The sequence below is a fragment of the Amblyraja radiata genome, chromosome 2, assembly GCF_010909765.2.
Source record: "Amblyraja radiata isolate CabotCenter1 chromosome 2, sAmbRad1.1.pri, whole genome shotgun sequence".
NCBI classification, from domain to species: Eukaryota; Metazoa; Chordata; class Chondrichthyes; order Rajiformes; family Rajidae; genus Amblyraja; species Amblyraja radiata.
This window is the reverse complement of record NC_045957.1, coordinates 132,606,198-132,621,473: the sequence shown is the minus strand read 5'-3', so window position 1 is coordinate 132,621,473 and position 15,276 is coordinate 132,606,198. Positions and strand designations below refer to the sequence as shown.

At 43.9% G+C, this 15,276-nt stretch overlaps 1 protein-coding gene across 5 annotated transcripts in view; it reads right to left on the bottom strand.

The window, feature by feature from the left end:
* Positions 1-15,276, bottom strand: part of myo3a (myosin IIIA) — a 312,459-nt gene that overhangs the window by 15,744 nt on the left and 281,439 nt on the right. For all 5 annotated transcript variants that reach the window (XM_033015890.1, XM_033015903.1, XM_033015896.1 and 2 more), the window contains 3 exons: positions 14,965-15,071; positions 10,801-10,841; positions 2,902-3,042 (listed from right to left, as the gene is read on the bottom strand). In XM_033015890.1, coding sequence (XP_032871781.1) covers positions 2,902-3,042; positions 10,801-10,841; positions 14,965-15,071 — 289 coding nt within the window. The remainder of the gene's footprint in view (positions 1-2,901; positions 3,043-10,800; positions 10,842-14,964; positions 15,072-15,276) is intronic.

Below are 15,276 nucleotides of genomic sequence, written 5' to 3'. Positions count from 1 at the left end.
TGAACACATAATTACTGTATTTTTAAATTCTTCTTGTTACTTTGAGTATAGGAGCAGGGAGGTTCTACTGCAGTTGTACAGGGTCTTGGTGAGACCACACCTGGAGTCTTGCGTACAGTTTTGGTCTCCTAATCTGAGGAAGGACATTCTTGCCAGAGAGGGAGTACAGAGAAGGTTCACCAGACTGATTCATGGGATGTCGGGACTTTCATATGATGAAAGACTGGATAGACTCGGCTTGTACTCACTAGAATTTAGAAGATTGAGGGGGGTTCTTATAGAAACTTACAAAATTCTTAAGGGTTTGGACAGGCTAGATGCAGGAAGATTGTTCCCGATGTTGGGGAAGTCCAGAACAAGGGGTCACAGTTTAAGGACAAAGGGGAAATCTTTTAGGACCGAGATGAGAACAACATTTTTCACACAGAGAGTGGTGAATCTGTGGAATTCTCTGCCACAGAAGGTAGTTGAGGCCAGTTCATTGGCTATATTTAAGAGGGAGTTAGATGTGGCCCTTGTGGCTAAAGGGATCAGGGGGTATGGAGAGAAGGCAGGTACAGGATACTGAGTTGGATGATCAGCCATGATCATATTGAATGGCGGTGCAGGCTCGAAGGGCCGAATGGCCTACTCCTGCACTTATTTTCTATGTTTCTATGTTGATCTACCATTTCAACTTGGGCCTTAAGCTTTTGAAAATAAATTAATGGTTTAATGGCTGTGATAAAGTAGCAGACCAAGGTAGGGGATATTAACTTGTCGTACATTTGCTTGCTAAGAGAGATTTGTTGATTTTTCAGAAAACATCAATGATCTAGGACAGTGTAAAGGAAAATAGAGAAGTACAATTGTGGATAAACTAAACCTTTATCCCCAAGTGAAAACCGAGTTACATCTCAGCCCGCGTGATAAAAATTACCACTGTTCAATAAATTTGGTGTGTTTTATTAATATACAAGAAGATAATAACAGGAAAGCTGGAAAGAAAAAAGCAAGATAATTCAAAGGCCCTACCACAACTTTCTATAATGTAGGATACTGCATGTTTTTGCCAATCGCTTATTCTAGGAAGACAGTGTGAGATGTCAGAATGCCTCTTGACAGATCAGTGGGCAATCTTTCTTATCTATTGCACTTTTAGAGTTTGTTGCAATAAACAAAAGTTAAATTATGGTCTGAGTGTTATGTGTTATAAGATTTACATGAAACTGGTCTTAATATTCCTCCAACATTTCAAACTATCATGCTTAAATTGCACCATTGATAATGCCACAGCAAAACTAGTATGAATTAGCCGGTAAAGTCAAAGAAATCCAGAAGTCTCATGAAATATATTATATACATTTTGATGCTGAATTATGTGAAAATCCATGCCACTGTCAAGATTATCAATTGTTTTGAAATCTGTTGAATAGAAATAAAATTTCAGAAATATATCCATTTGATAAAAATTTCTACCCGACTGATATTATGATAGGCACCATGACTGAGGTAATATAATTCATGGTTTCCATTTCTCAACAAAATAGAACAGTTCTTTAGAGGTAATTCCATTTATTCTCCACTTTCCCCAAAATTGTGAAGTGGTAATTAATTAATGGAAGTTGAGTTTAACACCAGGCAATCCTTTCATGAGCAGTAAACAGACCTTCTGTTTCCTAATCTGAGGAAAGACATTCTTGCCATAGAGGGAGTACAGAGAATGTTCACCAGACTGATTCCTGAAATGGCAGGACTTTCATATGAAGAAAGACTGGATAGACTGGGCTTGTACTCGTTAGAATTTAGAAGATTGAGGGGGATCTTATAGAAACTTACAAAATTCTTAAGGAGTTGGACAGGCTAGATGCAGGAAGATTATTCCCGATGTTGGGGAAGTCCAGAACAAGGGGTCACAGCTTAAGGATAAGGGGGAAGTCTTTTAGGACCGAGATGAGAAAATCTTTTTTTACACAGAGTGTGGCGAATCTGTGGAATTCTCTGCCACAGAAGGTAGTTGAGGCCAGTTCATTGGCTAGATTTAAGTGGGAGTTAGATGTAGCCCTTGTCGCTTAAGGGATCAGGGGCTATGGAGAGAAGGCAGGTACAGCATACTGAGTTGGATGATCAGCCATGATCATATTGAATGGCGGTGCAGGCTCGAAGGGCCGAATGGCCTACTCCTGCACCTATTTTCTATGTTTCTATGTTTCTATGTTCCCCTGTTCCTATTGGGATTCCACCTTGAGGCCCACATCTCATCATGTTGTTGACAGTAAGTTGTACATCCTGACCGGATATCCTCCTGCATGCATTGTGATGATTTTGGGCTGATACACCTACTACCCAGAACCCAACCTGGGTGGCAGAGGAAGCAGCCAATTGCGGATGGTCGAAGCCACTGAATGTGGTGAAGGTTATGTTCACAGATACAGTGGCCATTGTTATTCTCATAAACATCACAGAACAGGTCGTATTCCTTTTGATTCAATTCTTTCATGTTTACTTAAGGTTTTGGGGCCACTTCTCCCATGCATCAGTGTATTTTTTAATTTACATTGTAGCCCAATTTATGACAAATAAGCGTGTTCCTTTGCCTGCAGTTAATGAAAGTGCAGTTTGATATCCAGTGAACTTTGAATAAAAGTTGTAATAAGCATGGAAATTGCAAGATGTGGAGGAATGTGATTATAGCACATTCTAAGCTCTGTTTCTAAGGGATAGTTGAAGTATTTACGGAGTCAAAATGTGCTCAGATTTGGATTGTCAGTAACTTGTAGAAGTACAGTTTTGGGACTTGGATAAGAATGTTCGCGTGAAAGATGCTATAATTAATTCTTGTTTTCCCATTATTGGTCATTTTGAAATAATGTTCTATTTTCACAGTTGTGACACTTGTTTTCACTATGTGTGTAGATCTACCTGTTGGAGTGAGTGGGATTTGTGGATCTGGGCTCTTTCGATGGATTTCTTCCTGTCGCTTTAGTTTTATCCTTTGATGTGGAATCGGCGGGTGTTATTTCTCCGTAGTAACGATCATCTTCATCCAGCAACTTAACTTGGCTACAGAGAAAATAATGAGCATATTAACTGTAATTATAACACCTCATTCAATTTGTTTCATTCATCACATTGGGTTTCACAACTTCCCAGGGGAGATCCAAGGCACACACATGAATAAGTGAAGCCAACAATTAGAACTAGGCTTGTAAAATGATCTCTAACAGAGTAGAATTTTAACCAGTGCTAATCACATGCTGTAGAACGAGTCAAATTTAATTTGACAATGATGCAAAACGTGAGTGTTGTTTGCTCTCAACTCAGGCAGACTGTGGTCTATGGATTGGAAATGAGAGCGTGGTATAGATTGCAAGGCAAATATGGTGACACATGTTTTTCTTTCTGGAGTGGAACAAAGAGGTTGAATTTCACCACCATAATCCAAACAGCAACTTAACATCCTTGCTCAAAGGAAACATATAATTAATGAAAACATTTCATGCTACGGACACAGAAGATGTTCTACAGAGGTAAGAGCCAGACTATTTCACAGGGGGAAGTACGAGGAAGCTTAACATTGGATTGGTCTGGAATCAACTACATGGTGATACTGGTGAGGTAGCAAATGCTATCTACTTGAGTAATCATTAAAAAAACAATCATCAAAAAGTAAATATAATATCCTGCGATATTCTCAATAAACTAGTTTTTGAGAAACACTCTGCTTTCCCTGAACTCTCCCTATCCCCCTTTTCAAAGTCTCCTATTTTCCAACTCCCTTTATTTGCAAACAGTCTCTTCCAATCAATCTTTGCAAGTTCCTGTATAATACTATCAAAATTAGCCTTGCCCCAATGTAGGACTTTAACTTTTTGACCAGTTCTTTTTCCATAACTATTTTAAAATCAATAGAATTATGGTCACTTATCCCAAAGTGGTCACATCCCAAACCTATCCCACAATCAACAAATAATGATGAGACGGAATACAGGAAGGAGATCAAAAGCCTTGTATCCTGGTGTTGAGACATCAACCTTTCTCTCAAAGGTAGACACAAAATGCTGGAGTAACTCAGCGGGCCAGGCAGCATCTCTGGAGAGAAGGAATGGGTGACGTTTCGGGTCTAGACCCTCCTTCAGACTGATCAGACAGACCATCAGTCTGAAGAAGGGTCTCGACCCAAAACGTCACCCATTCCTTCTCTCCAGAGATGCTGCCTGCCCCGCTGAGCTACTACGGCATTATGTGTATACCATCAATTTAAACCAGCATCTGCAGTTCTTTCCTACCTTTCTTCTCAATGTCACCAAGACAAAGGAGATAGGAAGCAAAGTAGTGCACATACCCCAGTTTGTATTGACAGCACTGAAGAAGAGAGAGTCATAGTCATAGAGTGATACAGTGCGGAAACAGGCCCTTCGGCCCAACTCACCCACACCGGCCAACAATGTCCCAGCTACACTAGTCCCACTTGCGTGCGTTTCGTCCATATCCCTCCAAACCTGTCCTTTCCATATACCTGTCTAACTGTTTCTTAAACAATGGGATTGTCCCAGCAACTACCTCCTCTGGCAGCTTGTTCCATACACCCACCACCCTTTGTGTGAAAAGGTTCCCTCTCCGATTCTACTTCATCTATTCCTCTCATGATTTTGTACACCTCTATATGATCTCCCCTCATCCTCCTGCGCTCCATGGAATAGAGACACTCAATACCCTATAGCTCACACCCTCTAGTCCTGGCAACATCCTCGTAAATCTTTTCTGAACTCTTTCAAGCTTGACAATATCTTTCCAATAACATGGTGCCCAGAACTGAACACAATATTCTAAATGCGGTCTCACCAACGTCTTTTGCAACTGCAACATGACCTCCCAACGTCTATACTCAATAGGTACACAAAATTGCTGGGGAAACTCAGCGGGTGCAGCAGCATCTATGGAGCGAAGGAAATAGGTCTATACTCAATAATCTGACTGATGAAGGAGAAGTGTCAAAAACTTTTTTGACCACCTCATCTACCTGTGACTTGACCTTCAAGGAATCATGCACCTGTACTTCTAGATCCCTCTGCTCTACAACACTACCTAGAGGCCTACCGTTTTCTGTGTAGGTCCTGTCCTTGTTTGACGTCCCAAAATGCAACACCTCACTCTTCTCTGTATTAAATTTCATCAACCATTCCCCCGCCCACCTGGCCAATCGATCCAGATCCTGCTGCAATCGTTCACAAAATTCTTAGGAATCAATATCACCAACACTATCACCTCTTGAAGCAACGACAAAGAAAGTACACCTCCTCTTCCTGAGAAGGCTTAGGAAGTTCAACATGTCCCCTACAACTCTCACCAACTTCTACAGATGCACCATAGAAAGCATTTGTTCAGGTTGCATCGCAGCTTGGTTTGGGAACAGCTCCATCCAAGACTGCATGAAATTGCAGCAAATTGTGGACACAGCCTGGACCATCGCACAAACCAACCTCCCTTCCATTGACTCCATTTATACCTCACGTTGCCTCTGCAAGGTCAGCAGCATAGTCAAGTACCCTGGCTACTTCCTCTACTCCCTTCTCCCATCAAACAAAGGGTATAGGTGTGAAAACACACACCTCAAGATTCAAGGACAGTTTCTTCCCAGCTGTTATTAGACAACGGAATCATCCTACTACAACCAGAGAACTACTATCTACCTCATTGGTGACCTTTTGACTATCCTTGATCAGACTGCTGCTTTACCTTGCACTAAACGTCATTCCCTTATCATGTATCATGAGGAGTTCCCCCCGCTACGGGTACCATGTAACCCCTGTGCTACCTGCTCCATGGTAGGATAGTCGGCGACTAAACTATCTCCCCCACCTGGTTTGCCAGGTGAGGAGGGGGCTGTGGACCCCCAGCACGACCAAAAACAAGACCTGTCAAAGGGCGGATGAGCTTCTAGCGAGCCACACTTCAGCATAAGTTGCGATCACTGTCGTACATAGCATTGTAAGGAATGATGATAAAGCACACACATCAAACCCCTATACTTCCAGCGGCGGAAGTCCGCAGGAACTGGAGGACAGAGATGTGTGGTGCGTCCGTCGGAAACCAGCACCACTGCGTCGCTAATGTTTTCAACGATGATGAGATGATGATGATGAGATGTATCAAAACACAGTAAATGGCTTGCATGTATTGTCTTTCCACCGACTAGATAGCATGCAACAAAAGCCTTTTACTGTACCTCAGTATATGTATCAATAAACTAAACTGAACTGGGTTTGAGGAAAGTATGTTCCAGTTAGATTGAAGGGCAAGCTGGCAGGTCTAGGGAACTCTGCTACATGAGGGATACCAAGGCACTGGCCAATATTCTCCTTTCCAAGACAGGAATGTTAAGGTTAATACTAGACTTGCTTGTATGACAATACTGTTTCTCAGGCTTAATTGGTTAAATTTTAAAGAAGACACATATAAACAATAATATTTCACAGTAAATGGCTCTGGGGAGAGCAGAGGGATTGAGGTGTACAGGTACATAGCTATTTGAAAGTGGCACCACAGGTAGATACGATGGTCAAGAAGGCTTTCAGCACATTGGCCTTCATCAGTCAGGGTTTTTTGTATATAATTTGGGATGTTACGCTGCAGCTGTACAAGGAGTTGGTGAAGCCACAGTAGTGTTTAGTTTTGGTCACCGTGTTCAAGGAAAGGTTATTTAAACTGGAAAAAGCGCAGTAAAGATTTACAAGGATGTTGCCAGGACTTGAGGGCCTGAGCTACAGGGGGAGGTTTGGCGGGCTAGGACTGTATTCCTTGGAACATAGGAGGATGAGGGATGATCTTATAGAGGTGTACAAAATTATGAGAAAATAGGGTAGATGCATGGAGTCTTTTACCCAGAGTAGGGGAATGAAGAACCAGAGGATGTAGGTTTAAGGTGAGAGGGAAATGATTTTATAAGAAGTATATGGAATGAACTGCTGGAGGAGATAGTTGAGGCAGATACTTTAACACCATTTAAAAAACATTTGTACAGGTACATGGTAAATGTTTAGAAGGATATGGGCCAAACGTAGACAGGTGGGACTAATGTAGGTGGGGAACCTTGATCGTCATGGGCAAGCCGTGCTGTATGACTATGATTCGATGAGTCTAAAAGCCACAAAATTGAAACCCTACATGGTTCTAGGTGTAAAAAAGTACGAACAAAGTGATCATTATGAACAAGAATTTCATAACTGCAGATTGCATTGAAGAAAATGGAATTACTCAGGGGTTCATTCAGCATAAGAATGCATTGCTAAACAATGTATTTATTCTTTGAAATTTAGAAACATAGAAACTATTTTTTTTTTCTTGGTGTCTGTGACTCCCTTCCTTGGGTTCTTTTCCTGAATCAACTCTAAAGGTTTCCGTGTTCATTTAATGTGCAAGAGTTGTTCTATTGCACATGATGCCTTGGGCCATAGTTAAAACACCTCTCCAAACGTGGATAGCTTAGAAGCCAATATTTTTGTAGCTTCACTGCAGATGTGAATATTTACATTAGACTTCATGCACAGAAGTACACAAATTGAACAGAAAAGCAGAATCAATCTGTAGTCTTTAAATTTTGGACAACTATTGAAAATCTCTACAAAATATGAAAGTGGCCACAAAGCCTATTTTAAAAAAAATTATGAGGCTTTTTGTTTTTTTTGTCAATTAAGCCTAAAAAACATATTTAATGTTAGAAAAATATCCCTGTTAAGTACTTAGGAAACATTAGGTTCTCTGAGCTCACTAAACTCATTAAATAGAATTGCAGTGTCTAAAAATACAATTCCTATTAACTGTGTCAATTCCCCCGTGCTGGTATCTGACCTTTATGAGCCCTGTGTTCAGCTCTGAGGGAGAAATGAGGTAGTGTTCATGTGCTGTGCATTAACTTGTTTCTGATGGGAAGCATTGCTCGCTTTCAGCCTCTCAGTGTTCATCAACACATGGGGAGAATAACAGGAGTGTGACATGAATCCTGAGCCACAGAGCTTTTAACACAAAGTGTTCTTGTTATTTGCATCCTTTGGTGAGGAACTCTTCCAGCATGTTACAAAGGGAAAGCCGTAATGACATCCTAAGAAGGCATATTAAATTTGATAAAAGTTCCAAAGTATAAACATCTATATTATATCAATAAACAATAGACACAAAATGCTGGAGTAAGAAAAAGGGTCTGAAGAAGAGTCCCAACATGAAACATCACCTATCCATTTTCACTAGAGATGCTGCCTGATCCACTGAGATACTCCTGCATTTTGTGTCTATCTGTGTAATAAACCAGCATCTGCAGTTCCTTTCTACTGGCTTTACCTTGCACTAAACGTTATTCCCTTATCATGTATCGAAACACTGTCAATGGCCTAATTGAAATCATGTATTGTCTTTACGCTGACTGGTTCGCACACCAAAAAAGCCTTTCACTGTACCTTGGTATACATGACAATAAACTAAACTGAATAACTAAACTGAATAAACAGAACTGAATAAACTTGTTATTACATTTATGATTATATTATATAAACGATAGCCTAGAACACTTAGACATACTTAGGTCATAGAAATCAGAGAAAAACAACTTTAACTGCATCTATTTCAAACTTTGTAATTTTGTTTTTGCATCCTCTGTGCTGCAGATGAACTAATGCACTGAAGTGTCAGCATGTGTGTGGCATTGTCCATTGGTCCAATGTGGGGGTGTGGGGGTGTGGGGGTGTGGGGGGGTGTGGGGAGGTGTGGGGAGGGCGGGGTGTGCGGGGTGTGTGGGGAGGGCGGGGTGGGCGGGGAGTGGGGGAAGTGGGGGTGTGGGGGTGTGGGAGGGGGTGTGGGACGGTGTGGGGGAGGGGGTTGTGGGGGGTTTTGGGTGAGGGGGTTTGTGGTGGACGGGGGGATGTGGCGGAGAGGGGTGTGTGAGGGATGTGGGGTGTGGGGGAAGGGGGGTGTGTGGGAAGGATGGGTTGGGGAAAGGGTGGTGGGGGAGGGGGGTGGGGAGGAGGGGGGTGGGGAGGAGGGGGGTGTGGTAGGAGGGGTGTTGGTGGTGGGAAGGATGGTGGGGGAGGGTGGGGATTGGTGGTGTTGTGTGGCCGGGGGGTGAGGGTAGGGGGGGGTGGGAAGGGGGTGTTGTGGGGGCTGGGGGGGGTGGGGGATTTGGTGGTGGTTGGTGTGGTGGGGGAAGGGGGGTTGGGGGGGGCCGGGGGGTTGTGGGGGAAGGCTGGGTAGGGGCCGGAGGTGGGGGAAGGGTGGGTCCTGGGAAAGGGGGAGTGGGATCGGGGGTTGTGTGTGGGAAGGGGGGTGAGGGTAGGGTGGTGGGGGGGGGGGTTGGGGGGTGTGTGTGGGGGTGGGTTTTTGGGGAAGTGGGGTTTGGGGGAAGTGGGGTTTGGGGGAAGTGGGGTTTGGGGGAAGGGGGGTGGTGGGGAGGCTAGGGGTGTGGTCGCCACAGTTGCAGCTCGCACTCTACTCACCCCGCACCTTCAGTTTCAGCCTCACGCAGCCGCTCCCGGTCCCACTCCGGCTTCACTCGGAGGCTTCCGGTTCAACTCAGCGGTTCCCGGCTCGTCGTGCTGGTCGCCATAGAAGCAGCCCGCACGCTGCTCTCTCCCCACATGCTGCTCTCTTCCCTCATGCTGCTCAATCCCCGCACGCTGCTCAATCCATGCACGCTGCTCAATTGCCGCACGCTGCTCTCTCCCCACATGCTGCTCTCTTCCCTCACGCTGCTCAATCCCCACACGCTGGTCAATCCCCGCACGCTGCTCTCTCCCCACATGCTGGTCAATCCCCGCACGCTGCTCAATCCCCGCACGCTGATCAATCCCCGCACGCTGGTCTCTCCCCACATACTGCTCAATCCCCGCACGCTGCTCAATCCCCGCACGCTGCTCAAAACACTATGCTCCTTCAGCTTTATTCTCCTCTCCGCCGGTGAATGACAGCGAGTGCCGCAAGGGGCGTTTTTAATGATTTTTAAACCTTCATAACTTTTGTACTATTTCACCGATCTGAACAAAACTTGTTGCACTTGCAGCACAGGAAAATGGCAAGTTAGGTGGCGAAAAATCATAGCGCTATCGGGTACCGTGTTTGCGCAAATTGAAAAACAACGCAAACAGGGAGAGAGGGATGAGAGTTTTATAAGTATATAGTTATTGGCCTTGGGGTGCTTTGGGGTTAAAATGTTATCCTTTGTTGCATGCTGTTCAACCCCCAAATCTAGTCTCTGTGTTCTCTTCCCTTGTCCTGTGCCAAACATCAAACTCCTTCCCCCCTCTCCCCTCCTCTCACAGGCAGAACGTATAAACACCATACAGACTGCACCCATAGTCAGGATCAAACCCAGGTCTCTGGCGCTGTAAGGCAGCAACTCTACCGCTGTGCACGGTGTCGTTAGAAACACGAGTCCACAGATCCTGAATCTGAAGCAAAATATCTAACTACTGACACAACATAATGTCTGAAAACATTGACTATCCATTTGGCAATTGATCAATGTTGCTTGATCTGCTGAGTTCCTCCAGTTCCTCTGTTTTCTTTTGCTTTAAGCTAATGGTACAGCTTTATATAGAAACTGCAGATGCTGGTGAATACACAAAATGACACAAAGTACTGGAGTAACTCAGCCAGTCAGGCAGCATCCCTGGAGAATATGGATAGATCATGTTTGGGGTCGAGACCCTTTCATTAGTCTGAAGAAAGGTCTCAACCCGATACATCACCTATCCATGTTTTCCAGGGATGCTGCCTGGCCTGCGGAGTTAATCCGGTACTGTGTTTATAGACGGGAAGAAAGTGAACAGTTACCTGTCTTTCCTGGGTCTTCTCTTCCCATCCTGCACTGATCTCTGTTAAAAACAAATATTACAAGTCAATAGAGGGACTGCATCTCTGCTGATATATAGAAGGATAGAGTTTGTCTTTGTACCTGCATTGCTTCAGTGGAGTGGATTGAGCAATGTCCCGTAGGAAAACTCACATGCCGATGCAGAACTTCTCCAGTTCTGGTGAAAGGTCTTGTTGAGTAATGGCAGTATTTTTTTTATTTTTGTTTCACACTCCCAGTGTTTGCAATAATTGTTTTGTTCAGGTGGTGGTGAAGATGGATTAGTGAGAATATATGGTGATGGGTGGGTTCCAGTACATTCATCGGATCATTCTCAACAGATGTTCCACCCTGACTTCACATGGGAGGTCCATTACATCTAATCTTTAAGTGGCAGGGATCAAAATTCTGTCTCCCATAATCTAATTATGCAATGCAATGTATGACAGCAATGTTAATCAGTATCAAATAAAACAGATCTTTATTCATTTCAAATTCCCATAGTGAAGCTGCAGCTCTATTGAGTCTGGGTTAATGCCCCTGTCCCACTTAGGAAACCTGAACGGAAGTCTCTGGAGACTTTGCGCCCCACCCAAGGTTTCCTTGCGGTTCCCGGAGGTTTTGTCAGTCTCCCTACCTGCTTCCACTAACTGCAGCCTCCGGCGACTTAGCGACTACCTGCAATCTCCGGGAACCTCACGGAAACTTTGGGTGAGGTGCAAAGTCTCCAGAGGTTTCCGTTCAGGTTTCCTAAGTGGGACAGGGGCATTTGTTATTTGTTATTTTTTAACTCTGGATTGTTTCTACCTTGGTTTGCATTTGAGTTATGGGTAAGAAATATGTTATGGGTTTTGAAGCTATAACCAACATTTGTTCGAATAAAAATTTGTTTTAAAATGAAACATAGACATCGGCAGATTGGTATTATGGTCTGTCAGCCTTTCTCTTTGCAATAAATAAGGGGAAATATTTCTAATCCAACCTTTAGGTATTTCCTATAGTAGGGTGACCAAAACTGAACAAAACTGGCCTCTGACAAGGGTTGTCTTCTTTAACCAATTTGACAGTTTGCTTTGGACGTTCTGACATGATCCACCATCTTCTTTACCCTCAGGGCTTTGAGGGTGGTCTAAGCAGTGCTTCTTAAACTATCTCAGTGTCATTCACCCTTGAGTCTTTATCACAATATTTCATTGACCCTCAACTAAATTTTCTTATGTTTTGGGGTAATTTTCGTCTAATTCTCCCTTGAGTATAATTTTACATATAATTTATTTTGTCACATGAGCAAAAAACATAAATTAACTAATTCACCCCAAAAATAATTTCATTTACCCTTGGGTGAACTATTCACCAGTTTAAGAAGCACTGGTCTACAGATTCGATTAGATTAGATTAGATAAGATTCCTATAATTGTCATTCAGACCTTTTGGTCTGAACAAAATGTTCGTTGCCTGCAGTCATACATATAATAATAAACAACAAAACACACAATAAACACAAATTAACATCTACCACAGTGAGTTCACCTGGCACCTCCTCACTGTGATGGAGGAAAAAGTCTTAAAGTCCTTGTCTCTTCCCCTCCTTATTCTCCCTCTGCGCTATATCACTGCTTGATTAATTTGCTCATCGACTTAAACTTTTCTATGAATGACAGGTGACATGATGCCGTCGATCGGAAAGGAAAGTTCCATTGCAATGTGGCCAGGCCCATTCTTTGCAACAGTGCACAACAGCATGAAGTGATTGGAGATTGTGTATCCTAAATCTCTGCACGGCTTGATGCTGCCATGCATAAAGGCCGCCATCTTAATAAGGATGCAAGGGTACAAATCTGCTGGAGGAATATGTGGCATCTGAGGATGGAAAGGAATGGGCATTTTGGGTTGAAATTCTTCATCAAGAAGAGGAAAACGTCTTCAAAGTTAGCATTACAAGAAGAAACCTTGCAGTGGTTGTAAAAGACATAAGTAAGTAAGTAAACTTTATTTATATAGCACATTTTAAGTCAACTTGCATTGACCCCAAAGTGCTTCACATAATTTAAATAATAAGTTCCATTGCAAACCATAGAAAAAGGTTTAAAAAAAAATGAATAAAAATGGACACAACATATTACAGAGTTCAACACAAACATCCCCCCACAGCAGAATCAAAACATTTCCACTGTGGGGGAAAGGCACCAGAAAGTTAAGTCCTCTTCCTCTGTGAAACACCCGAGGTCAGGGCCCATCTGTGGCCATGCAGCCAGTCCGATGATTTTCAGGGCCCTCTTGCCGTAAAGATGAAACATCGGCGTCGGGTGAAACATTCCTCAGCGGCTTGGAAAAGTCTGGAGCGGCTGTCCCCTCCCCGGAGACCGGAGACCGCGGCACTCGTAGTCCTCCGGCCGTGCCGGCTGGAGCTCCGACCCCGGCGAACTCGATCCCTGGCTCTGCGGCGCTCCAAATCCAGCGCCGCACGCGGCCGAACGCCCGCAGCCACAGCTCCGCGATGTTGGAAGTCGGCGACCAAAGCGCTCCGGAGCTTACCGCACGGCGACCCGGTAGGCATCGCCCGCTCCGTGTTGGTATCCCAGCGCTGCGCCACCGCCGCCGAAGCTGTAGTCCTGGCTGGTCCCGACAGGAAAACACCGCTCCACTTCCGGTGGTAGGCCGCGAGGACGGGGCGAAGAAACAGCACGGAGGGATGCTGCCTCTCCGACCAGGTAGGGGACTAAGAATAAAGTTTCCCCCTTCCCCACCCCCACCCCCCACATATAAGACCTCCACTAACATAAAATAAAATAAAGAAAGGTGTAGAGACGGACTGCGGGCAGGCTGCCATACACAGACGGCGCCCACTCCCGCACATCCGCCAGGTGACTGTAGCTGTTGGAATCTGGAGCAATCAAAAGTGTTTTGACCCGAAACATTGACCCTTCCTTTCCATCCACTGATATAGTTTGATGCGCTGAGTTCCTCCAGCAGATTGTTTGTTGTTTCAAATTCCAGCATCTGAAACTTCTTGTGCCACTGTCTTAACGAGGATGCTAATTTTATTCTTCCCCTGGAGATTTGCATCATCTCCGTGGTCACTATCCACTTTGTGAAATATTATATCCTTTCTCATGAAGGTCCTCTCTCACATAGAAACATAGAAACATAGAAAATAGGTGCAGGAGTAGGGAACAATCTTCCTGCATCTAGCCTATGGTGTTAGGCAGCTAATTCTTAAACTTAAACTTAGAAATTATAAAGTACTAATGATATATTTCCAGGTTAGGATATTGGGACCTGAAAGGGAACATGGAGATGATGGTCTTCCCATGGACCTGCTGTCATTGTCATTATTGATAGGAGAGGTTTGTTGGTTTTGGAGATGCTGTTGTATCACCTAGGCAAGTACGTGAAACTTGGACCAACCTTATAAATCATCAGAACAGCTGAAGAATTCAAACCTGTTTATCTGGGGTGTCTTTCTTGTTGCTTAATGTGCAATCAGCTATTTAGAAAACATAGAAAATAGGTGCAGAAGTAGGCCATTTGGTCCTTCGAGCATGCACCACCATTCAATATGATCATGGCTGATCATCCAACTCAGTATCCCATAACTGCCTTCTCTCCATACCCCCTGATCCCTTTAGCCACAAGGGCCACATTTAACTCCCTCTTAAATATAACCAATGAACTGGCCTCAACTACCTTCTGTGGCAGGGAATTCCACAGATTCACCACTCTCTGTGTAAAAAATGATTTTCTCAGCTCGGTCCTAAAAGACTTCCCTCTTTTCCTTAAACTGTGACCCCTTGTTCTGGACTTCCCCAACATCGGGAACAATCTTCCTGCATCTAGCCTGTCCAACCCCTTAAGAACTTTGTAAGTGTCTTTAAGATCCCCCCTCAATCTTCTAAATTCTAGCGAGTACAAGCCGGGTCTATCCAGTCTTTCTTCATATGAAAGCCCTGACATCCCAGGAATCAGTCTGGTGAACCTTCTCTGTACTCCATCTATGGCAAGAATGTCTATTTGCGCCTGTATTTTGAAGTGTGGATCTGCAAAAAGCTCCAGGTGCACAGGTGAACAGGTAGCACCTGCAATTTCAATGGAAAAGCTAACAATAGTAAGATGTGATCACATAGATGAGCTGGCGACTGACTTACATGAATGATGTTGTAGTAAGTGCTGTCTTCAGGTGTATTTACAGTCTTCGGTGGTTGGGACCGTCTGGGGGGTCTTTGATGTTTCTTGTCGCACACTTTGTTGGGAGCTAAAGGAGGAGAAAATAATTAACTTTCTGGCATTATTTTCCTGAGCAAATATATTTCAGAAGTAATGAAATTATTGAAATGCTAGTAAAGTCTGGTTTTGCGAAAATTCCTAGAAATGAAGTTGGAGTTGATTTTGAATCTAACCATATAACCATATAACAATTACAGCACGGAAAACAGGCCATCTCGGCCCTTCAAGTCCGT